Here is a 26,530-nt window from a genome sequence, read left to right on the forward strand (position 1 = left end):
TGAGGGAAACAAGTGACGTAACAGGATATGGTGAAGCAATAAATGAACTAAAGATAATTATGAAAAGTAATTTGTTTTAAATATATATTATAAAAAAAATAATTAAAAAAAAAATATATATATATATATATATATATATATATATATATATATATATATATATATTATAGGCCTTGCCAGATAGCTCAGTTAGAGCATTGTCCAGATATGCCAAGGTTGAGGGCTTGATCCCTGGTCAGGGCTCATATAAGAGACATATGTAATACTTTCAACAAGAAAGAATTTTTTAAAAAAATAACTAACCCTTAATATCTCATAAAATTATAGTTATTATAAAGTTGTCAAGAAAAAAAAAAAAACTAACCCAATGAGTGCATAAGTGGAACAACAAATCTTTCCTCCCCTCCTTCTCTCTGAAGACTCAATTTTAAAAATTTAAACATAACTGTTTGTATTTCTAGTTAAGAAACAATGGTTTTTAAAGCTAGGACTAAAATCACATCATCTAATACTTCTGCAACAGTCTAAAGAGGGCTTTTAAAATAATATTATGCCATTAAATTTTCTGGACCTGCCAGATAGATATTGTCCTTTGCATTTTACAGATAAGAAAAGCTAGGTTGAAAAAAGATTTAAAAACTACTCTAGTACTAGTGAAGCTGGGACAATCATACCCATTATTTTGACTCTTTCAACTTGAACACCTCATCCCACTAACAACCCAACACTAAACATACGCTCAGACTCCTCTCTGTGACTATGCCAAGCTCACAAGAAGAAAAAACGGTAAGAAAAAATATTGACTACTGTGTGGCGATCCGTACAGCAACCTGATCAGAGGCCACCTGGGTCAAACGCAACTCGGAAAACTCTGCACAAAGCCAAGTTATCTTCAAGATTTTCCCATCTCTCCACAATTCAAAGTGGAAGCAACTCAATGATTCCAAATACCAGTGACAAGTCTCCAGCTCTGTCCCTATCAGGAACCTTGGAGAAGGCATTTAACCAAAGCAGGGCCTTGGGGTTATCCATGAGAGACAGGTACCACCTGCGAACTGGTTTCGTGTATTCCCAGTGGAGTATTACAGGCTAAATAGCGATGCCCTTCGCACAGGACAGCACCCTCCGCGCCCCGCACTCAGCAGGGCTGAACGAATAAAAACGTGGTCTCTGGGGGCGGCCGGCGTAGGCTCAGCCCCTGCCCTGGATCTTTGCGCTCAAAAAACATCCAACCAACCACCTAAAGGCCCGGGTTCTCAGCTGAACCCTGTGCCCCGGGCCTGAAAACATGCTGGGTGGAAAAAGAAAATCCACCGCAGCGACCTGACCCCGACTTGCCCGCAAACACTTCCTCCAATGCCCTGCAACTTTTTAGAAGGATCCACGCGAAAGCTGGTAACGATAGGTCAGAAGGAAAGGCTACTCCTGATCTCCAACAACAGACACCATGGGCCCTTCCCTCATAGTACAGTTTTTAGTCTTTACTCAAGAGACATCACCTTTCCTCTGGTGCTGTGTGTCCCCAAACCGGAAAAAAAAGAAGAAAAAAAAATGCCGGTGAGCACAGCGTGCAAGGCGGAATGCAAGCACTACATGTCCCAGAGGACATCGCGGCCAAGTCGGACGAATAGACGACGCTTACGCGTTTGGAGGAATTATGGGAATTGTAGTTCCTCTTTGAAAGAGACTCTGGGGCAGCACATCCTAATATGTTTAAGCGTTGCAGGCCGTTTAGGTCAGTGTTTCTCAGCTATCTGAGGTTTTGTCTCGGTCACGGAAGACTGACATATTTATAATATAAAATAAAAATTAATGTTTAGAAAAATAAAATTTGAAAATGTAAGCTTGGAAAAGACACGTGTGGAATTTTGTTTCTTACTACTGTATAGGGATGAAACTGAGAATGACCTGTGACAATGCCCTTCAATCAAAGAACACCAAGAATACACATACAGAATCCAGAAAAGTTATCATTCAGAATTGAAGGGCAGATTAAGAGCTTCACAGATAAGAAAAAGTTAAAGGAGTTCATCACCACCAAACCAGTTATTATATGAAATGCTGAAAGGTATTTTTTAAAGAAGAGGAAGAAGATCAAGTGAAATAAAAATCCGAGGAACAGAAAAAACTGGTGAATATAATAGAATCAGGGGCAAAGAAAGGGAGTGGATTGATAATTATCAGGGGGAAAGGGGTGTGGGAGGTGCAGGAAGAGACTGGATTAAAATCGTACACCTATGGATGAGGACATTGGGTGGGGAGGGAGCTATGAGGGGGAAAAAGGAGAAACAATTGTAATAATCTGAGCAATAAAGATTAAAAAAATAAAAATAAATTAAAAAGAATACACCTACAGTTAAACAAATATGAAGCAGAACACACCCCAGGGGATGTTAAGGTGTTAAGAGGAACTTATTCTAGTTTTTAGACTTGTATTAAGTGATTTGGGGGAGATTTAAGAGGGGCCTTTCTCTACATTTGATGCTGTGAGGAATCAAGAGTAAATACTTTTTATTGTGGGTTTTTTAAAATATATATTTTATTGATTTTTAAAAAATGTATTTTATTAATTTTGTACAGAGAGGAAGGGGGAGAGATAGACAGTTAGAAACATCGATGAGAGAGAGTCATCGATCAGCCGCCTCTTGCACACCCCCTACTGGGGATATGCCCACAACCAAGGTACATGACCTTGACCGGAATCGAACCCGGGACCCTTCAGTCCCCAAGCCGATGCTCTATCCATTGAGCCAAACCGGTTTTGGCATATTTTATTGATTTTTTACAGAGAGGAAGGGAGAGGGAGAGAGAGTTGGAAACATCAATCAGCTGCCTCCTGCACACCCTCTACTGGGGATGTGCCCACATCCAAGGTACATGCCCTTGACCAGAATCCAATCTGGGACCCTTAAGTCCGCAGGCCAATGCTCTATCCGCCAAACCAATTAGGGCTATTGTGTTTCTTATTTTTATTTATTTTTAAACAAAGGATCCATTTTAAATATATTTTTATTGATTTCAGAGAGGAAGGGAGAGGGAGAGAGAGATAAAAACATCAATGATGAGAGAAAATCATTGATCAGCTGCCTCCTGCACTATTGGGGATCGAACCCAAAACCCGGTCATGTGCCCTTGACCGGAATCAAACCTGGAACCTTTCAGTGCACAGGCCGATGCTCCATCCACTGAGCCAAACCAGGGCTGATTTTTATTTTTTAATCCTCACCTGAGGCTATTTTTCCCATTGATTTTTAGAAAGATTTCCCCATTTTGCTTTCTCCCACATTCTTAATCTCCCACCAGTGGATTTCTTGTAACCCTTCTTACCTCACCTCCTTTGATTCTAATATATAAAACTAGATTGGGGTGTGAAGAGAGCAGAGCACCTGAAGCATGGCTCCTCTGTGTATAACACATCCAACAGCAACTTGGGCTTACTACTTACCTGTGGCAGGATGCTATGACCTTCCTGTGACACTATACCCTATACATAAAAACAAACAAACAAAAAAAAAAAAACCTAGAGGCCTGGTGCATGAATTTGTGCATGGGTGGGGGCTGGCAGGGGGAAGGGACCATGGGCAGTTGGCTGGCTGGCCCTGCCCCTGATGGGATGGGGTCGGGCGATTGGGGGCAGGGCTGGCTGGGCAGAGGGGCCATGAGTGGTTGGATGGCTGCCCCTACCCCCACCCCCAATCAGGGTGTTGGGAGCCAATCAGGGACAGAGCCAGCTGGATGGAGAGCTGATTGGGGCCCAGATCAGGCTAGTTGGCTGCCACAGTGTGTCATAGCCACCAGTCATTCTGGTTGTTCCGCCATTGCGGTTACTGGGATTTTATAAATATAAACTGCAAAATTCTCTATAGCACATTCTAAATTTGTTGAGATTTTGCTCCCTAGCATTTGTTGTCAGTTTGGCTCAAATGAACTCATAAGAATTCTCTAGTTGTAGATGTTTCTTACATTGACAATATATGTGTATTTCTCTTGGAATATGGTATATGTAGAACAAGAACAGTAATGTTACCTTTGTATACTTTCAACATGCTAATTATGGTATGATGATCTGTAACATTTCTTCAAAAATGTTTCTGACTGAATGGATGAGAAAGAGGAAGAATACATTAATGTAAGAGTAATGTCATTTACACATTACCTCTACCACTAAGTAGAAGTCTAAGAAACTAATCTATTGTATATGTTATACCTAAATAAAAATATATTCTAATTAAAGCTGAATAAACAATAATCAAACAAACTAATATTGAAGAAAATCCATTTTAATAGTGCTTAATATAAAACAGATTTTTTAAGGTCTTGCAGAATTGCTCTCCTCATTGCAAAGTGTAAATCATACAACCATTTAACTGTACAAAGAGGAGTATCCTGTTGCTCCCTTGCAATAAAAGCAATCAATAGCTTAAGAAATTGTCCTGTTTTACAAGACCCTTACATGTACCACATGTCTAACTACTGTTGATAATTAATTCACAGCCCATAAATAAGTGTAAAATTTAAATCATAACTTAAGTTCTTTATTTTTATTGTTTATAACTTACATTCTTTTTACACAATAATAAAAACCTAAATTTCCTTAGCTAGTTCCTTTAAAACTTGCCCACATCCCCACAAGGACTGTCCCAGCACCCTTCCTCCCAAATAGTAGTGGGCATTTATTTCTAAGATAATCTAGGGATTCTTATTTCTTAAAATAATAACAATATATGCCCTATTTCCCCTACAGAGCATATATTTGGAGTCAAAGACTAGCTATGGTATTTAGAAACTGTGTTTAAAAGGAGCCACTTAATCTCCCTGTGCCTAAATTTCTTTATCTGCAAAACAATAATAATAACCTATACCATGGGGTATTGTGAAAATATAAAAAAAACAGCATCAATGACTTTGTAATTTTCCTTTTTCCTCAAATAGCACTAAAAACAAAACAAAACAAAAAAACCTTGTGTTGTAGCATTAACTAGAAGCAGAACTGGAAGCTTCTTTTTTTTAAAAAAAAAAATCCTCATCTATGTTTTTTATTTTTTAAATATACTTCCATTGATTCAGAGAGGAAGAGATAGAAACATCAATGATGAGAATCATTGATCCATTGGCTGCCTCCAGCATGCTCCCAACTGGGAATCAAGCCTGCAACCCGGGACCCTTCAGTCCGCAATCATCAGCTCTGTCCACTGAGCCAAACCAGCTAGGGCTTTCTTCCTTTTTAGAGAGAGAAACATGGATGTGAGAGATACACAAAACATCCATGGGTTGCGCCCCACCTGGGGATCCAACCCACCATTTAGGTACTGTATGTGCCCTGACCTGGAATAGAATCCGCTACCTTTTTGGCGTAGGTAGGGACAACGCTCCAAGATAACCAGACTGGCTGGGAGCATCTCAAAGGTAGGCCTTTCTTTTTAATAAAGAAGAACAAATAAGTGTTTTCTCCATGAAGCACTTCATCTCGCGAATGAGAGGGCCTCCTTACCGTTACAAACAGTCCCCACCAACTAGACTGCCTATCCACGAGGTATTTCACAAGCCCCAATATCCCAGAACTCAAGGCAGGGCCGGGGTGACCCCATCCCGGGAACGCCGGGACCTCAGGTCGCCCGGCGCGTGACGCACTTCCGGCGCGCCGCTTCCCCTCCACACCGGGACTGGGCGGTGGGGGAGGGAGGCGGGTAGTGGGCTTTAGCGCCTTTTCTGGCGGCGGTAGATTTGAAGCGCTCGGAAGGACCGGGCCTGGGAGGAGGAGGAGGAGGAGGAGACCGTGCGGGTGCAGGTGAGTGGCTTGGAGCCCGTGCTGATTGCGCGGCGGCGGCGGCGTCCTTTGCAGCCGACCCGGGGCCCGAGAGCGGGAAGGGCCCGGGGAGAGGGGCGGAGCCGGCCCCGCAGGCCCTGCCGACTTAACCGTCTTCCCTGGGAGGTCTCGGGGCTGCGGGCTTCCGGAGGGGGACCCCCGCGGGCCGCGGCGCCGGCCCTGCAGGCGCTGGACCTGGAGCGGGCTCCCCGCCGCGTCACCCGGGCCCGGGACGCGGCCCTCCCCCTGCAGCCTCCGCCCTCTCCGCGCGGCGCACGCCTCCCTCCCTGACGCATTTTGCCGCACAAGCTGTAATATGGCGGCAGCGACGGCGGCCTGAAGTCTGGGGAGCCAGGCTGGTTTTGTGATGCTTCCGAATTGTAAGACTAAACACGAATGTGGGTAGGTTAGGAGCGTTGGCGGGGCCGGGGGGCGCTGTAACCGGACATCCTGTCAGGTTAAGAGTTGGAGAGGAGCGGGCGGGGAGCCAGGATCACAGGGGTTCAGAGTAGGTGGAAGACGGGCTTTCCTCCTGCGACCTTTTTTCCACCTCGTAGAGACAGCGTCTGTCGCGACTAGTTAGGTGGCCCAGGCCACTTGGTTAAGCATTCCCCGAGCACTGACATCCGGGCTCTTCCGCTCTCATCCCGGAGCTGTCTCCAAGTTCTCCCACGGCCCGCGGGCAACGCAGGCCTTTTAGGAAGAGAATCCCTGTAGGGGGAAGGTGACGGCTTCTGAGCTCCATATGCCTTTGCGGGGGGAAGAGTGTGTGTGTGTGTGTGTGTGTGTGTTTGGCTCCTCTTAAAGGAGCTAAATCCAGGTCTGCGGGAACGGAGAATTCCCAGTCGTTTGGAAAATGTTTATAAACGCACCATTTTGTGCAATAATTTCTTCTCCTAACAGCACTTTCTGTGCAGGTCCAAGTTTTTGCAATAATGATCACACATACTTCCGAGGAATAATTAAATGTTTTTGGAAATTTGGGGGTACGATAACTTTCATTAGCTTAAACCAGATAGGGAGACTGTGTGTATGTGTGTATTTTCATTTGGCAAAGAATGGCCAGTAATTTACCGGTCCTGAAGGATGGTTGGAGGGGGGTGGTGGACATTTTTATAACATGTCTTAAAGAGTTCACTTTACTTTGTTTAATGTTTTCTTTATGATTCAGTATTATTGGTGCACTGGGATCGTCGGGGTCTTTTGTAGGATTCTGTGCTTTTTTATTTTTTGAATTGTGTTTGCTTTTTACGTGATGTGGGGTTTTTTGTGTGTTTTTTCTTTTGTAGTTGCAGGCTGTTGTCAGGGTCGCCTTCCTCTGTTGTCAGGAGTGTACAAGTTTGCAGACTTCATAGGTTACAAAATACTGATTTGTTTCTGGCTCAGCCATTTTTTCTTTTTTTCTTAATTTTAGAGAGAAAGGAAGGGAGAGACAGAAACATTAGTTTGTTGTTCCACTTGTTTGTGCGTTCATTGGTTGATTCTTGTATGTGCCCTGACGGGGAAGTGAAGCCACTGAGGACACTCAACCAACTGAGCTTTCCAGCTAGGGCCGACTAAACCATCTTTCTGAACCTCAGTTTCTTCATCTATAAAACGATTTTTTTTTAATTTTAGACTATCATAAAGCTGGGCTTCAAAAATAAATATTCAGGTTTGTTAAAATTCTGTGTAAAATTGGCTTTGAGTAAGAACTTGGTAGTTCTTGTACCAGTGAAGTGAAGAGCATACATTGCATTTCTCGGGACTTATTAAAGGCCTTAGTTTTTGGTGTTTTCAATTGTGATCTTGCACTCACTATCCATGGCCTCGAAGTAAGGTCTTTGTCCTTTTGTATATTTTAAATTAGATTTTTCTGTCAGGCAGTGTTCATTCTTTAATTAAAGGGAAATTGGTAGCCATTCATAATAGTGAACTATTATGGCTACCAATGAACTAGTTCTGTTAGCTATCAGGACTCCATCTGTAATTCTTTCAATGTTGCTATTTTAAAGAAATACGTATTGATGTTTTTCCTTATTATTTTACTAATAGGGTATTTCAAAAGAATTATAATGTATTATCTGTTTTTAGTATTCTAATGTACTAAGATGTTTTACTTGATTATTGACTCAAATGATTGAAGAGTTTGTTGCATATCCTGCTACTATGTCACATGGCATTTACCTCCCACCCCCGGCTTTAATTTTAGCACCAAGTTTCAGTTCTCATTTGATTTACATGTCAATGGTTTTGCCATTGTTTAATGCATATATGGTCCTAATAAGAACTCAATGTGTTTTATTTCTGCAGGGCAAATCTTGCATCTTGAAATTTGCTACAGGCAAGTATAATGAATACTCAATAAAACTGTTGTACTGTTAGTGCAGACAAGAAATCTGCTCTTTTAGACCGGTTTGGCTCAGTGGATAGAGCCTTGGCCTGTGGACTGAAGGGTCCCAGGTTCGATTCTGGTCAAGGGCATGTACCTTGGTTGCTGGCACATCCCCAGTAGGGGGTGTGCAAGAGGCAGCTAGTCGATGTTTCTCTCTCATCGGCGTTTCTAGCTCTCTATCCCTCTTCCTTCCTCTCTGTAAAAAATCAATAAAATGTATTTAAAAAAAAAAAAAAAAGAAAGAAATCTGCTCTTTTAGTTTGAGTGGTGGCTTAAAATAAGCAGCAATCTTCTGAAATAGAATTAAATCATACTTATAAAGGTAGATATCAATTTTTTATATTAAAATTTTTTTAACTTGGGCTATTTATTTTTTAACATATATTTTTTTATTGATTTCAGAGAAGAAGGGAGATGTAAAGAGAGAAACATCAATGATGAGAGAATCATTGATTGGCTGCCTCTTGCATGCCCCCTACTGGGGATCGAGCCTGAACCCTGGGCATGTGCCCTTTACTGGAATGGAACCAGAACCCTTCAGTCTGCAGGCCAATGCAGAAATATATGTTGAAAACAAAACAAAACAAAAAAACAACAACAGTAAAGGCCAATGCTTTTTCCACTGAGCCAAACCAGTTAGGGTTAATTGTTTTTAAGAGAAAGCAGAAGTGGGGGAGGTAGGGACAGAGAGAAACATTGATGTGAGAGAAATACATCAATTGGTTGCTTCCTGCACATGCCTGACCAGGACCAGGGATCGAGCCTACAACTGAGGTACGCGCCCTTGACCAGAATCGAACCGGGCACCCTTTAGTCTGTGGGCTGACACTCTCACTACTGAGAAAAACTGACTAGAGCCAAGGCACTGGTTTTTAATAGAAGAGTCCAGCCCTGACTGGTTTGGCTCAGTGGATAGAGCATTAGCCTTCGGACTGAGGGGTTCCAGGTTCGATTCTGGTCAAGGGCATGTACCTTGGTTGTGGGCACATCCACAGTGGGGTATGTGCAGGAGGCAGCTGATTGATGTTTCTAACTCTATCCTTCTCCCTTCCTTTCTGTGGAAAGTTAGTAAAATATATTTTTTAAAAAAGGCTAGTTCTAGTTATCCCTTGATTAACTAGTATTCTTTTTATTTGATATTGTAGTGCTAGGCCAGTCATTGCTTTGAAGATATATAGGTTCTCAGTTCAAGGACTTTACAGAGCAGTTTACGATAAAATAAGTAAGATTCAACTGAAGGGTCACTTAAGCTTTTAAGAGTCAGGGTGAAACTCCCAGAGTGTACTCTGGCTATGCAGAATATTTAAGGGCACTTGGAATTAACCAAGGGAATCAGAAAGGGCAAAAACCTGCTGATCATCTTGATATTAACAGTTTAAAAGGACTTACTATCTACTTTTTTAAGATTCAGTAATATACTGATTCCCTCACACTGTGTGAATAATTCTTTGAATATAATGAAGTCACTGTATTTTTATTGCCTAATTATATTTAAATACCTTGTCCTTTACCATATATTTTAATAATTAATTGCCCATATGCTTCTTCCCCTCCCACCCCCATCCTTTATGTTACTTTTGGGTGAATATGGAAATTATTTTACGAATGAACTTATAAGATTTAAATTTTTATATATGACTTGTTACCTCTGATATTTTTATGAAATATGCATATTTGTTGGTAGAACTTTATAATCCTAGCACTTATATTTTAAAATATTATAACATATCTATTCACATACAAAAGTAACTGATACTTTTGATAAACATTTAAATCAACATGTGATTCTCTTTACTTAGAAAAAAGTAGAAGTATATATGAAAAATATTAAAAGTTACAGCTTGCCCCATCGGTGTGACTTGGTAGTTGACTGTTGATCCATGCACCAGGAGGTCACAGCTTGATTCCCAGTCAGGGCACATGCCTGGTTTGTGGGGTCGATCCTTGGTGTGGGGCATGCAGGAGACAGTTGATCAATGATTCTACCTCATCATTGATGTGTCTATCTCTCCCTCTTCCTCTCTGAAATCAATGAACATACATATATTAAAAATAAAGATGAAATTACTATAAAAAATAAGTTATAGCTAAAAGCCAGAATTTTATAGTTTACGTCTGATTTTTTTTTTGTAATCTTATTAACTTTATTATCCTATTTTAAAGTATTTTTATATGAATAAAGTAGATGAAATTAAATATCAAGTTCAGATTTCTGAAGGGGTAGGGCAGGTGAGGTGAGTGCATGAGGTCAAGTACAGTACATAATAAATGGTAACAGCTAATAGGCAATAGTGGAAACTAGGTCAAACTGAAGCTTATACCTCATCTAATGAGGGAGACTTGTGATTGCTATACAGGAATGAGGCTAGGAATGATTATTTTTTATATTGATTTTATAGAAATAGCTGCAACTCATTTAGATTAAACAAATTTGCAGCAAATAGAACATCTATGGACTGCTAAACTAAACGATTTCATTATTCACCATTCTTAGGAAATTCATCTATTTTACTGAAAATTGCATAGGCTTGATTTTTCCCTGAATTATTTTCTCTTTACTTTTTCTTGAGAAAAAAAGAAAAGAAAAATTGACCAGGTGTTTGTCTTGTGTTTGGTTTTGTGTATTATTTGAGTAGTATCAGGAGTTCATAGAAGAAATAATGTCCTATTTCTGACTAGATAAAATCTGGTTTAAATAATGTTACGGATATAGTGTTGTCATCTGTTGTGTCACCATTGTTCTTCATTAGCTTTAAATATTAGAACATTTATGTTCTCAAGATTTGTGTAGTGCTTTTAATGATAATTTGCTATCTTGCGTCTTTCTTGAATTAAGGCATATTTATCATTTTTTAATCTATATCTATGAAAAGTATCCTTATGTGGCATAGCCTAAATATAATAGCCCTCCCATATGTGTACATTCTATATATTCTTCGGAGGTTATATATACATTTTCTTTTTTATTATTCACTTTTTCTTTATAATAGCAATTGTGTTTATTAAAAGTAGAAAAGAAGCACAGTGAGACAAAAACTGTCTCCAGTCTTACAATCAAACAAGTAATTTTCAATTTTTTTTATCTCATGACACACATAAACTTATTACTAAAATTCTTTGGCACACCAAACATGATTTTTGCCTATCTGACAAAAAAATATTGTTATAATTTTTATTTATTTACACTAGGTGGCTGTTGTCGTATTGGATGTTGTCATTTTTTTATTTGACAATGCAAGGGGAAAGGAAGTTAGTTTCTGTGACTAAATAGTCAGGTCTTGCATGTTTTATTTATTTATTTATTTATTTATTTATTTATTTATTAAATATATTTTATTGATTTTGTACAGAGAGGAAGGGAGAGAGATAGAGAGTTAGAAACATGGATGAGAGATAGACATCGATCAGCTGCCTCTTGCACACCCCCTACTGGGGATATGCCCGCAACCGAGGGACACGCTCTTGACCGGAATCGAACCCGGGACCTTTCAGTCCCCAGGCCAACACTCTGTCCATTGCGCCAAACCGGTCTTGGCTTGGTCTTGCATGTTTTAAACATTTTTTGCAGTTCACAGTGTACCTCTTGTTGCACACTAGTTGAAAATTGCTGAAACAGTAATGATTATTTCCTTCCCATCATTTTTTTTCTTTTCTTTTTCTTTTTTTAAAATATATTTTATTGATTTTTTACAGAGAGGAAGGGAGAGGGATAGAGTTAGAAACATCAATCACCTGCCTCCTGCACACCCCCTACTGGAGATGTGCCCACAATCAAGGTACATGCCCTTGACCGGAATCGAATCTGGGACCCTTCAGTCCACAGACTGACGCTCTATGCACTGAGCCAAACCATTTAGGGTTCATGTTTTTCTTTTTGTAAATCTTTGCCTTGGTGGGACAGGAGTAGTGTATGTAATTATAATTATGTTACATATACTGTTATGTTGATTATTTTTAACAAATTATGAGCACTTTCTAAATTATTAATTTTTATAAGCATTGCTTTAATAATATATTGTGTTTAACCAGAGACTATAATTTAACCAATTTTCATAAAATTTAATAGATTGCTTCTGATTACATGTTACTAAAATGAGCACTAAGATGACCAACTTTATACTTGAAGGCTTTCTAAATTTAGGGTAGTTCCATACAGTAGATTCCTAGTAGTTGAATTTTACTGGTTTATGGTATAAACCAGTTTAAAGCATAAAACCTTAAGAGTTTTGCATTTTGTTTCCAGAAGAGTGGATACTGTATTGGGAATTACTCTTAAAAAATCTCTGTAATCACAGGGCCATTATGAGTCAGGGTTGTGTGTACCATGTACCAGGAGGTCACCGTTCGGTTCCCTGTCAGTACTCAATCCTTGTGCGGGGCATGCCAATCAATAATTCTCTCATTATTGATGTTTCTGATTTTTTTTGTGTCTATACTAGCATATTAATGCTATTGTTTTTAAAATATATATATTTTATTGATTTTTTTACAAAGAAGAAGGGAGAGGGAGAGAGATTTAGAAACATCAATGAGAGAGAAACATCGATCAGCTGCCTCCTGCACACCCCTACTGGGGATGTGCCAGTAACCAAGGTTACAAGCCCTTGACCGCAATCAAACCTGGGACCCTTGAGTCTGCAAGCCAACGCTCTATCCACTGAGCCAAACTATCTAGGGTAGGGGTGTCGAACTCAATCAGAGAAGGGGCCAAAATCTAAAATCCAGCCTAAATCGCGGGCCGAATGTTTTACTGAACAGTCATAAACTGACAGTGTCATAAACTGACAGCGGAGTGCAGTGATGACAGCGCGGTGCGGGCCACATTGTAAGGCCTGGCGGGCTGGATTTGGCCCGCGGGCCTTGTGTTTGACACATGTGATCTAGGGCAATAAATGCTATTGTTCATGATTAGAACATATCATACGTAAAACTTAATGTGCTTTTACTCAAAATATAAATGAACCATTTATTACTGTTGTTAAATTATCCCCCTTTCTTCCTTGATGATTTATTTTTGTATTGCTTTGTTTTTTTTAGAGATTTGCATGTTTTCTTTTTAAAACCACTATTTTAATCAAAACTCTCCTTTTGTTTTCCAGGGCTGAAAGGATTGGATCATTTTGTCCTTGATTTTTCTCTATTTAAAGGTAATTTGGTTTTTGAGTTCACTAGTCATACACACTTACTACAGTTTTCTGTTTGGGGTTGCAATCTGTATTTGGTTGTTAAAATGGAAATTATCTATGTACATAAAGGCTATTATGCAAAGTGTCCCCTCAGGAGTTCAACAGGGAGAATAGCAGTTCACTTTCTCACTATGATATGTGCTGACCATCAGGGCAGTGCAGGGCATGGCGGGTGACCAGCAGCAGCTGCAGGGTGCTGAGGGAGCAAGGGAAGGAAGAGGCGGGGAACTGCAGGTGGTGTGATGCCGGGGCGAGGGAAGGAGAAGGCGGGATCAGGGAACCTGATCCGCCCTGATTGCCGGCCAGGCCTAGGGTCCCTCCTAATGCATGAATTTCATACACTGGGCCTTTCGTATTGTATAATGGCTAAGCCTTTTCTTTCTTTCTCTTTTTTTATGTCTCTATTGATCTTTAGAGAGAGAGAAAGAGAAACATCGATTGATTGCCTCCTGTATGCACCAGGGAATCCAACCGAAGACCCTTCTGTGCACGGGAGGATCTCCAACGGAGCCACAGTGTCCAGGGCTAAGCCTCCCCGCCTTTCCTGTGCGCCTCAGAAATGCAGTCTGTCTCTAAAAGAAAAGGATCTCTGCTTTATGCCACAGAAGTAGCAAAATAAATATCAGACTACACTTCTAGTTTATGCTCCACAAAACATTTTTTACAGACATTTTTGAAGAAATCTTTGTCTGAAAACTGTATTTTACTCCTAGATTGAAATATTGGAGCCATGGGAATAAAGGTTCAACGTCCACGATGTTTTTTTGACATCGCTATTAATAATCAACCAGGTAAGAAGATTAATGTTCTTATTTAACATTTATAAATGAGTATTTAATATTTTAAATTAGTAAGAAAGTTTAAGCCAACTCCTTTTGTTCTTTTTTTCTTTTTTAAGCTGGAAGAGTTGTCTTTGAATTATTTTCTGACGTGTGTCCCAAAACATGCGAGAACTTTCGTTGTCTTTGTACAGGTTTGTGGATATTTTCAATTTCTCTAACAGTAGTCGTATTTTTTATTTAAACAAATTTTAAAAGATTTCTTTATGCATATTACTTTTTATTCTTAACATGCAGTAATAAATGGTTGAATGAGTGAAAATTCAATAGTTTAAAAAGGATATATTGTTTATTTTACAGGGTGAAAGCTTTCATCATTAATTATGCTTTAATACTACTTCCTTGATATTCTTTCTATTAAATGGCCTACTAATTTTTTTTTTTTTTAATAGGTGAAAAGGGAACAGGGAAATCAACTCAGAAGCCATTGCATTATAAGAGCTGTCTCTTTCACAGAGTTGTCAAAGATTTTATGGTTCAGGGTGGTGACTTCAGTGAAGGTAAGACTTTGATTCACAAAAAAATTATTTATTCCTTGTTAAATATCCTAGATCTCAAATCTTCAATTTTATTTATTTGCCCTATTAATTAGAAGTACTCATAGAAATAAGTTGAAAGAAGGAAGCACAGGCAATAATTTCACCTTTGAAGTATATATTAATTTTAGAAATTTGCTTCTTGATAAAAAACAAAATACTGTATTTCTCCATTAGTAACCTATCAGTGTATGTGTTTGATTTCCTCACAGCTGGTAATCCTTACCTACCATATAGTTTTTACCTTTATTTTTTATTATAAAAACATCAAAACGGTCAGCAATTTCTGTTGAAAACCCTACATAATCATCATTAGAATTGACCAGTGTGTGTGTGGCCCTTATCTTAATAGATTTTGTCATATTCTTAATATTGTATCGTAAGGGAAAGAAAGTAATTTGGGATCTTGTCAGTATTAACTACGATTTGCTATGTACCTTTGAGTAGTATTGAAAGTCATTTAAGCACTAATTTTCTAAGAAGCATTTTGTTTAGGTAGCACCTTCAAAGAGGTTACTGTTTTGAGAATTCTAAGAATCCATGTTTTTCATCCCTAGGAAATGGACGAGGAGGGGAATCTATTTATGGAGGATTTTTTGAAGGTAAAAATGTTTATTTTTATTTTAAATTGTGTTTTTAATGGTTTCTATTCACTTGATTTTCTCTATTAAATCAATAAGATTATTTACTAGTAAACAGAGTATACTGTACTGATATCCATCTACCTTCAACTATTCTGGAGGTAATTTTTGTTGTTAGGTAAATTTTCTTGTGAAAAAAATTTATTTTCTCTTTCAAAAATATATTTTATTGATTTTTTACAGAGAGGAAGAGAGAGGGATAGAGAGTTAGAAACATCGATGAGAGAGACATCGATCAGCTGCTTCCTGCACACCCACCACTGGGGATGTGCCCGCAACTAAGGTACATGCCCCTGACCGGAATCGAACCCGAGACCTTTCAGTCTGCAGGCCGACACTCTATCCACTTAGCCAAACCGGTTTTGGCTCTCGTGAAAAATTTTATAAAATATGCCGTGGCCAATTTAGCTCAGTTGGTTGGGTATTGTACCATGCACCAAAAGGTTGCTAGTTCAATTCCTAATCAGGGCACAAAGCCCAGGTTGCAGGTTCTACCCCCAGTAGGTAGCTTGCAGGAGGCAGCCAATTAATGTTCTGCACTCACATTGATGTGTCTCTTTCTCCCTCTTCTCACCTCTCTAAAAATCAATAAAAAAATATGTTTTAAAAAATTTCATAGACTTTTAATAGAGATAGAATTTTTGTTTTTGGTATAGGACATACATCATATTATTTGAAGGATTTAAGTGATCTATAATAAAAAAAAGCATAATATGCTAATTAGATCGGATAGCCAAATGACCTTCTGGATGTCCTTCCAAAGGAGCTGCAGTGACGGGGGCCAAGGCAAGAGGCAGTTAGGGGCGGGCAGGCAAGCAGGCAGAGTGGTTAGGGGTGGTGAGGCAGACAGGCAGAGTAGTTAGGGGTGATCAGGTAGGCAGGCAGGCGAGCGGTTAGGAGCCAGCAGTCCCAGATTGTGAGGGATGTCCGAGCCTAATATGCTAAGTGCCTACCCCTCATTTGACTAGGACCAGTCATTATGACGTGCACTGACAACCAGGGGGCAGACACTCCTACCTGTAGGTTAGCTTGTTGCTGGGGTCCAGCCAATGAGGACTGGGTGATATAGCTGGACACACCTTGGAGCCCTCCCGCCATCCCTCCGCAGCTCCGATCTGCACCAGTGGGGTCCCTCAGCCTGGCCTGCAGGGATCAGGCTGAAACTGGCTCTCTGACATCCCCCGAAGGGTCCCAGATTACAAGAGGGTGCAGGCCAGGCCAAGAGACCACATCAGTGTGCGAATTCATGCACTGGGCCTCTACTGTTGAATAAAAGTGGCAAGAGTGGTCATCCTTATCTCATTCTGATCTTAAGAGGGAAAGCTTTCAGCTTTTTACCATTCAGTATCCCATAGCTGTAGGTTTGTCACAAATGGCCTTTATTATATTTAGGCATATTCTCTCTGTACTCACTTTGTTGAGAGTCTTTACTATAAATGGATATTGAATGATCTTTAACCTTTATTAAAGGTGATTCAGCAGTATTTCTAGTAACAATATCCAAATTTTGGGTCAATTTTTCTGTGAAAAATTTTTAAACTCTCCGTGATATTCCAAAATTTAGCTATAACGTTTTTCCCAGATTTCAGTTTCCTCGCTAGAATTTTTTATTGATGTGCAGATCATTTGATAGACTATGAATATGTGAATGGGGAAATATTTCTTGTTATCCATCTTTCACCTTTGGTATTCAGTGAATTTTGTTTCAAATTTCACTTGCTTAGTTTTCATTCTAATGCAAGATTGGAAGGCAAGCTGCTCTTTGCACTAAGTGATGCTGTGGCAGAGATTAAGTTAAAGAGTACCTCTTTATGGTCAGAATTACTCAGAAGTAAAATAAATAGTATGGCTTTGGCAGCACAGATACTAAATTGGAATGATACAGAGAAGATTATGCACAAGGATAATGCACAAATTTGTGAAGCATTCCTTATTTTCAATTCTTAAAGGGGGGCAATATAAAAAAATTATATCTGGATTCTTTTCTTGTTTTGTAGGAAAGTTTCATTTTTTTGTTTAAACAAAGAAATTTGCCCTTTCCAAAAAAAACATAAGTGGAAAGAAAGGGGATTGATGCAATAATTGGAGTTTATAGCAAGGGATTGAAAATTAGAAATATATTAATATAAAAAGATGTAGAGCCCCAGCTGGGTGGCTTGATTGATTGGAGTGTGGTCCCATACACAAACAGCTTACGGGTTCTATTCCTGGTCAAGGCTGTGTCTGCGTTGTAGGTTCCATCTTTGGTCAGGGAGCACATACATACAGGAGACCACTGATCAATATTTCTGTCTCATCATGTTTCTCTGCACCTTCCTCTCTAAAATCAATAAATATATCCTGTGGTGAGGTTTTAAAAAAAAGAACTTTAAAAAGATGGGGAAGGAAATTGCTTAATATTTGATTCTTCTTTTAATCTGACTTTCATCTAAATTTTACTGGTACTAAGGAGCACATGTCATGGACGTAAGACATGAAGAGGAGTGGGAATAATTTTGGAGGTAATTTTTAAGTAATGTAACTGAAAACTTTGCTTCTCTGTAGATGAGAGTTTTGCTGTTAAACACAACAAAGAATTTCTCTTGTCAATGGCCAACAGAGGGAAGGATACAAATGGTTCTCAGTTTTTCATGTAAGTATTTATGATCTGATAGCTGAAAATATTTCTCATGGTGTGTCTTTTTTTTGTGTGCCTGCCCTTGATCCCTAATAAATAGAGGAGGGCCCCGTAAGGGGTGGGCATTTTTAAAGAAGGGACAACAAGGAATTGTTGAAGAAGGGAATATTATTGAAAGGGGAGTTGAATTATACTACTAAAGTTTTCAAATGATTGAAAATTTGTCAAGAAGACAGGAGCCAATTTGAGGGGGTGGTGTTTCCACTGGCCATTGTAGGACAATTTGACAATCAAAAAGTGTTGGATTATCAAATAAAACAAGTCTAGGAGTGCATAGATATAAAAATGAGTAAATAATGGGAAACACAAGAGCTGTTCTTTAGTAGAATATCAACTCATTAATGTAAAAGGAATGATGCAGTAAAAAAGTCACTATATTTACAGTCATCTCAGTAATAATTAAGAAAAGAGTTATTTTTAGGTGGTAGATTTAGTGGGCATATATATTTTTTAAAACTATATTTTTTCATTTTAAATAAATAATGATTTCAGGCAAGAAGGAAGAGGGAGTGAAGAAGGAGGGAGGAGGAGAGGGGGAGAAAGAAGAGAGGGAAACATCAATGATGAGAGATAATCATCGATCAGCTCCTGTACGCCCACACTGGGGATTGAGGCCCCAACCAGGGCATGTGCCCTGACCAGGAATCGAACTGTGACCTCCTGATTTATGGGTCAACGCTCAACCACTGAGCCATGCTGGCTCATCTAGAGGGCATGTTTAACAATGAATAGGATATTTCCAGAGTATCTCTCCATAAATTACATAATTACAAAAAGTAAAATAAAATCAGTCCTCATTAAGATTCTGTACATGTGAATTTGCCTACTCATTAAATATGTTTGTAACCCCAAAGCTAATACTGCTGATGTTTTGTAATTATGACTATAAAAAAATTGTGACCCAGAACTCTTGTTTGTAACATGTATTTTTTATCATGTCCTATGGGAACAGATTTGCTCTCCCTTTCAAGAGCCTTAAACTAGCCTGATCTGAGAATAACTAAAGTCCATCAGCACCATGTGTATTCTAGTGTTTTTCCATTCCATATTTGTAGCTCTTCTTCAACAGTGAAACACCTGGCTTCTATTTATCTTCAAAATTTCTACTCGATGAATCCTTAAAAAAAATGGTTGTCCCGTGCACCAAAAGGTTGCTTGTTTAATATCCAGTCAGGGCACATGCCCAAGTTGAAGAAGCCTATCAATGTTAAGTTCTCTCACATTAATGCTTCTCTTTCTTTCCCTGCCTTTCTCTAAAAATCAATTTTAAAATTCTTTTAAAAAAAGTTAAACATAAATTCCCATACGACCCAGCAGTTCTGACTCCGAGGTATGTAGCCAAAAGAACTAAAAACGGGGACTCGCGGAAAGAGGTAAAATGAAATGAACACTTAGAGGAAAGATTCAGTGAATATACTTGAAAGATGTTATAAACTTAACAGAGATTTTGGTTACCATAGAAGAATTTTATCTCAAAAAGGAAAAATCAATTATCATACCCAGTGTTAAGGATCTCATAAAATTGGTACTTACTGCTGATACTAAACTATACATTTTTTTTGGAATTCAATGCAGCAATATACAAAGAAAAAATTAAAAATATGTAAAACAGCCCTAACTGGTTTGGCTCAGTGGATAGAGTGATTCTGGTCAAGGGCATGGTTGCAGGCACATCCCCAGTCGGAGGTGTGCAGGAGGCAGCTGATCAATGTTTCTCTCATCGATGTTTCTAACTCTATTCATCTCCCTTTCTCTCCGTTAAAAAAAAAAAGTGTAAAACAACCCAGCCAGAGTTGCTCAGTGGTTGAGCATGGACCATAAACCAGGTCAAGGTTCAATTCCAGTTCAGGACATATATATATAATTAACATATATAATTAACACATATATATGTTAATTATATAAAGCACTGTACATTCAAACAATAGATTAATATATATAATAATTGATTTTCCTTTTTTAGATAAAATTCTTCTATCTATGTTAACCAAAATCTCTGTTAAGTTCATAACATCTTTCAAGTATATTCACTGAATCTTCCCTCCAAGTATTGATTTCATTTTACCTCTTTCCACGAGTCCCTGTTTTTAGTTCTTTTGGCTACATACCTCGGAGTCAGAACTGCTGGGTCGTATGGGAATTTATGTTTAACTTTTTTAAAATTGATTTTTAGAGCCAAGACCGGTTTGGCTCAATGGATAGAGCGTCGGCTTGGGGACTGAAAGGTCCTGGGTTCGATTCCAGTCAAGGGCATGTACCTTGGTTGCGGGCATATCCCCAGTAGGGGGTGTGCAAGAGGCAGCTGATCGATGACTCTCTCTCATCGATGTTTCTAGCTCTCTATCTCTCTCCCTTCCTCTCTGTACAAAATCAATAAAATGTATTTTTTTTAAAAAAAGAAGAAATCTATAAAATTGATTTTTAGAGAAAGGCAGGGAAAGAAAGAGAAGCATTAATGTGAGAGAACTAAACATTGATAGGCTTCCTCAACTTGGGCATGTGCCCTGACTGGATATTAAACAAGCCCCACCAGCCAGAGCACTTTTAGCTTTTTGAGAAGCCATCAGAATGTTTTTCACAGTGGTTACATCATTTTATGTTTCTACCAGCACTGTTATAAGAGTTCCCATTTTTCCATATTTCTCATCAACAACCTTTTTCACCAATCTGAGAGAGAATGGCCATGAAAATAACTATGAAATTGCTTTAGGGATTACAAAAAAAAAATCTAGTGAGCAAGTAAACTTGCAAAATATGAAATCTGTGGAGTGAGGATTAACTATATCTAGATGCAGATTATGCATGTACACATACCTGCACATTGAATGTAACATAATGCATACAAATTATACACCTAGGTTTTTACATTTCTAAGTGCTTTTAGCAAGTTCAAGTAAGTACAGCTATTTAACAGTGAGGAAACAATGGGTTATTAGTTTTAAAAGTAAGGTGTACTTTTAAAAATAAATGCATATGTTAGAATTTTTTTTAGTAGTATTGTATGTGCTTTAACCAATGGTTAACTTTTTTTCAAATATATTTTTAATGATTTCAGAGAGGAAAGGGGAGGGAGGGAGAGATAGAAACATCAATTATGAGAAAGAATCATTGATCTGCTGCCCTCTACATGCCCCCTACTGGGAATCGAGCCCACTACCTGGGCATGTTCCCTTGACTGGAATCTAACCTGGGCCCTTCAGTCCATAGGCCAATGCTCTGGATGAACTATTAGTTAACTTAAATGGTATTTCTACTTCCAAAATTCTAATGTCTTTTTTGATAAGATTTTTAAAAAATAATAAATCTTATATAATGCCCATCTAGTATGTCCTACTAGCTACTCAAGTAGCAGCCTTCTTTTAACCACAATGCTTGTAAGGCTAATGTGGAAAAAGAAAGGGTTTTAAAAATATATTTTATTCATTAAAAAAAAAATTTCTTTCTTGGGGTTTTATCCAAAGTTTTAATCAAGATCTCTCTTCAACATGAAGTTTACTTTATGACAGGGGTAACAAACTCAAAAAACTACAGATCTTAAGAAATAATATAAGTAAAGACTACTGGGACAAGAAACCGAACTATTAATTCCTGTGTTAAAGAAGGCAGGGATTCTCGGTCTGGCCAACTATTCCCATGTGTCGGGTCCTACATCTTCCCAGTTTTCAGAAGGTCTAAAATCTAGATTTTTATGTAAAAACATCTAAAATTTTAAACTTTGACAGGTAATTTAACAATTTATGAACATTATACGTTACTGTTCGGGTTCAACAGGAAATGTGTGAGAGCCATCAGAATATGATCTATGATTTAACTATTTAAAGTATTAAGATTAAAAATATTATTGTTGCCAAAACCGGTTTGGCTCAGTGGATAGAGCGTTGGCCTGGGGACTGAAGGATCCAGGGTTCGATTCCGGTCAGGGGCATGTGCCTTGGTTGCAGGCACGTCCCCGGTAGGGGGTGTGCAGGAGGCAGCTGATTGATGGTTCTCTCTCATCGATGTTTCTAGCTCTCTGTCCCTCTCTTTTCCTCTCTGTAAAAAATCAATAAAATATATATTTTTAAAAAATACTATTGTTAAATCATTAACTAGTGGAATGGTTTGACAAATTTTGGTATATCCATATAGTGGAACAATATACAACCATGAATATTCAGTAAGAATCCAATCACATGCAAAAAACATAGATGGATAGAAATAACACCAAAATGTTAACTTTAAATACATGTAATGTTAACTTTAAATACATGTAAATTGAGAAGAATAACATAGACTAAGAAACTTTAAGGGAATAAATTATTTCCTCTTCATGTACTGCCTAGATTCAGAAGTATCTGGCATGTTTGAAAATTTTTATTTAGTCCAGCAGTGTGTAGGCATTACTTTTATAATCAGAAAAAGTTTTTTAAAATTCATTATGCGGAAAGCATATGGCATTCTATTCTACTTAAGTTTAATGTAATAAGTATTATGTTAAGATGTATGATTTGTTTGTACAACTTTGTTTCCAATGCAGTTATTTTCTTTTCCTTTATAGAGATGCTAACTTTGTTTTTCTCTGACTTTGTTTTTATTCTTCTGTCTGATGATTTCCAAAAGAACAACAAAACCAACTCCTCATTTAGATGGGTAAATATTTTAATTAACTTTAAAACCTACTTTAAATTAATATTAAAAGAAGAAGCTTTTATTTAATCACTTTTATGTGACTCTTTAGGCATCATGTTGTTTTTGGGCAAGTGATTTCTGGTCAAGAAGTTGTGAGGGAAATAGAAAATCAGAAAACAGATGCAGCTAGCAAACCATTTGCTGAGGTGCGGATACTCAGTTGTGGAGAGCTAATTCCCAAATCTAAAGGTAAGAACAAGTACATATTTCTGATAATTCTTATGCATACAAAACAGCAGACACTCTAAATGGTTGGCATAAGGTTCACATTAAAGTGGATATAAATAATTGAATTTTGTGTTTCAAATATATTTTTGATTTTTAAATGTCATTTTTAAAAAACGTTTTATTTCATACATTGTTCGTTTACCACAGAACAACTTACTTTTTCTTATTATTAGTTTGCAGTAATTTGTCCTGCTTCCACTTTTTTTTGGTGGGGGAGGAGAGTTTTAAAAAAACTTAGTTGCCTAGGTAGCGTGAAAAATAATTATTTTCTAGGGAAAGAAAGAGTGGAAAAAAAGATGACAATTGAGGAGAATAATATAGACTAAGAAACTTTAGGGGAATAAATTATTTCCCCTTCATGTACTGCTTAGATTCAGGAGTATCTGGCATGTTTGAAAAACTTCTTTTATTTAGTCCAGGACAATTAAAATTACCATGACTAATAGTTTGATATGATATTATCTGAAATTGTAAGAACTTTAAGTAAATATTTTAAGTCTTTATATTACATATCAAATATGTAACTGCTACCATTTATTACAGATGATTGAGTTTGACACTCTAAAAATAGTGGAATTACCTTCAAATTTGTATAGAAAGCGATAAAATGTTGAACTACAATATTTTTACTAGTCTAGGGACCAATTACATCAATACTTAGTTTTTCATGGTTAACAAAGGCAAGAATCACCTATAATCTTTACTGATCTTCACAAAAGTCCTATAATATTTCCCCTATTTTACAGATGAAGATGTATTTACCACATCAGGGAACTACGCCTCAAACCCAAGTTAGTTTGCAGGCTCCAAATCTAGAACTCTTTCTGTTATGTCACTAAGTCATTAGTCTTTAACGTTCCTTTCAGAATTGACTTAAGTAGAACATTCTGTTCTCAAGTTTTAGGTATACTGAGTTCCTCTGTAACATTTAGAAATACGCACATTTTGCCTTGCTGGCATGGCTCAGTGGTTGAGCATTGACCTATGAACCAGGAAATCAAGGTTCAGTTCCTGGTCAGTTTACATGCTCAGGTTGTGGCTTTGGTCCCCAGTGAGGGGCATGCAGGAGGCAGCTGATCAGTGATTCTCATTATTGATGAGTTTCTCAATCAATATCTCTCTCTCTCTCTCTCTCTCTCTCTCTCTCTCTCTCTCTCTCTCTCTCTCTTTCCTCTCTCCTTTTCTCCCTCTCTCCCCCCCCCCCCTGAAATCAACATATCTATAAAAGGAATACGCACAATTTGTTTTATTTCCTGTCTCTGCACTTAATTTTGATTCTGATAGATTCCTTTCCTTTTTTGTCATATCAGATATATACCTCATAAACCATTTCAGGAATATATGCTGCAGCTCATAATGGGACTGTGTATATACTTCTTGGTGTTCATGAGTCTGACTACCTATCTTTATTTGCAAACAACAGGTATAATGCATGCCTTGTGTTCATAAAGATTCCGTAAAGAATGAGGTGTTAACAGAGCCCACTTGGCATGGCTCAGTGATTGAGTGTAGACCTGTGAACCAGGAAGTCACTATTCAATTCCCAATCAGGACAGGTGCCTGGGTTGTGGGCTTAATCCCCAAGGTGGGGCATGTAGGAGGCAGCCAATCAATGAGTCTCTCTCATAATTGATGTTTCTATCTCTCCCACTCCCTTTTTCTCTGAATTCAATAAAAGTAGGGGGGGAAAAAAAAAAAAAGAATGAGGTGTTGCCCTGGCTTGTGTGGCTCAGTTGGCTAGAACATCATCCCATGCACTGAAGGGTTGAGGGCACATACCCAGGTTGTGGGTTCAGTCCTGGTTGGGGTGTGTCCAGGAGGCAACCCATTGATGTCTCTCTCTCACATTGATGTTTTTCTCTCTCTCTAAAATCAATGAAAAGCATATTCTTGAGTAAGGATTAAAATAAAAGAATAGTTGTTGAGTATCTTTAAAAAATTTTTAAACTTTTAATTATAGCTGACATACAATTACTATATGAGTTTTCGGAATACAGCATGGTGATTAGACATTTACATACCTTATATATTGTTTAAAAAGAAAAAACTAATAAGCCATCTGTATTATTTGCAAATTTTAGACCCTAAACCTACTTATATTTAATCCTTGAGAGTGTCACTTGTACAATTGGAATATTTTGGTTTTAAGATATTATTTTTTCCCATATCATCTAGGAAATCTTCATCTTTTTTTCTATAGGAACTATAGTTTTTTTTTTCTTACATTTTGTAGTCTTTAAGGTCTCTGTGCCAGGATCTATTTTTTGCTTATATTATAATAGTTAAGAATGTTCTATGGAATATTTAGAGATTAAAATAATTTTTAAAAAGTTACATTTTAAATTATAAACTGTTATCATAGATTCTCTTGTAACTGTTATCACAGTTTTTGTGGGGATTTTTGGGTATTAAAGGATCAGTGTTTGAATATTTGCTGAAAGGAAGAGAAAGTGAATGAATGTCACTCTTTAGATATTATTTGTGCTCTTGTAATGTCTTTTCACCTGGAGAGATAAATGCTAATTTTGCCCATGTTGTTATGGCCAGGAAGTTGTACTGAAAGTTGATGTAGCATCTTAATGTGTGTTCCTCAACCTCATGTTAAGGTAGCAAACTTTGCCCTTACCAGTTTCAGCAGTTGGTGAAGATTAATGTCTCCTCATAGTTCCTGAAGAGGTTAGATTTGTTTCCAACCATGCCTGCGCTATTCTGGATAACACTGTGGAAAGAGGAAAATATCATTATGTTTCATCGCACAGTTTGACACAAGTTAGTCTACAGTCCTTCAGTTAGCATTTAGAACATTGGTCAGAATGGATTTTGTCATGCATCTATATAATCTTTTTTTTAGGCAGAGCTGTGTCTTACATTCAATTTATAAATTTCATGGCCTCCTTACAATTTTAAATTGTGAATATTCAAAAAGCTTTGTGCAACACTGTGGTGTTCACCATCATTACATTTAAAACCTTGTTTGAGAGATTTATACCCCAGTTTAAAAAGAAATAAATACAGAATCTTTTTTTTTTCTTTTTCTAACTTCATGAAAGAAAACAAAAAGACTTCTGAAGAAATCTGACTGTCTGGGCCCACCTGTAAATGGTCTTGGTGAGTCTGGGCAATCTTCTGGGGCCTTTCTCCCTTTGCTGTTGCAAGATTGGAAATTCTGCTTTTGTGGCTATTTGAATGTGCTTGAGAAGGTTCAGAGTCAGAGAAGGTTCTGAGTCAGAAGAACCTTCAACAGAAACTAGAGACTAATAAAAAGTACATCCCTGTAGAGTAGGGGTGTCGAACTCAATCAGAGAAGGGGCCAAAATCTAAAATCCAGCCTAAATCGCGGGCCAAATGGTCTACTGAACAGTCATAAACTGACAATGTCATAAACTGACAGCGGAGTGCAGTGATGACAGCGCGGTGCGGGCCACATTGCAAGGCCTGGCGGGCTGGATTTGGCCCGCGGGCCTTGTGTTTGACACATGTGCTGTAGAGGCTTTCAGAGGGCATAGAACACAGAACTCCAGAAAATGAAACTACTACCTTAATGATTAAGGTATTTTCTGGGGTTTTTTTGGACC

The 26,530-nt window shown here is 38.1% G+C and overlaps 1 protein-coding gene across 15 annotated transcripts in view; it reads left to right on the forward strand.

Annotated features, from left to right (window-relative positions):
- The first annotated feature begins 5,632 nt into the window (after positions 1-5,632).
- Positions 5,633-26,530, forward strand: part of PPIG (peptidylprolyl isomerase G) — a 36,989-nt gene continuing 16,091 nt past the window's right edge. For 2 of the 15 annotated variants that reach the window (XM_084892310.1, XM_084892304.1), the window contains exons 1-10: positions 5,640-5,788; positions 8,099-8,129; positions 13,280-13,327; positions 14,080-14,157; positions 14,265-14,339; positions 14,598-14,705; positions 15,299-15,343; positions 17,927-18,014; positions 22,659-22,688; positions 22,777-22,916. In XM_084892310.1, coding sequence (XP_084748436.1) covers positions 14,097-14,157; positions 14,265-14,339; positions 14,598-14,705; positions 15,299-15,343; positions 17,927-18,014; positions 22,659-22,688; positions 22,777-22,916 — 547 coding nt within the window. In that variant the 5' untranslated portion in view covers positions 5,640-5,788; positions 8,099-8,129; positions 13,280-13,327; positions 14,080-14,096. Of the gene's footprint in view, positions 5,789-5,885; positions 6,209-8,098; positions 8,130-8,481; positions 8,503-13,279; positions 13,328-14,033; positions 14,158-14,264; positions 14,340-14,597; positions 14,706-15,298; positions 15,344-17,926; positions 18,015-22,658; positions 22,689-22,776; positions 22,917-26,011; positions 26,064-26,530 lie in introns of those variants that run through there. The other 13 variants (XM_084892311.1, XM_084892305.1, XM_084892309.1 and 10 more) reach the window with 10 other exon arrangements.

This window comes from Pipistrellus hanaki (genome assembly GCF_964339955.1).
Source record: "Pipistrellus hanaki genome assembly, chromosome: 8".
Taxonomy (NCBI): domain Eukaryota; kingdom Metazoa; phylum Chordata; class Mammalia; order Chiroptera; family Vespertilionidae; genus Pipistrellus; species Pipistrellus hanaki.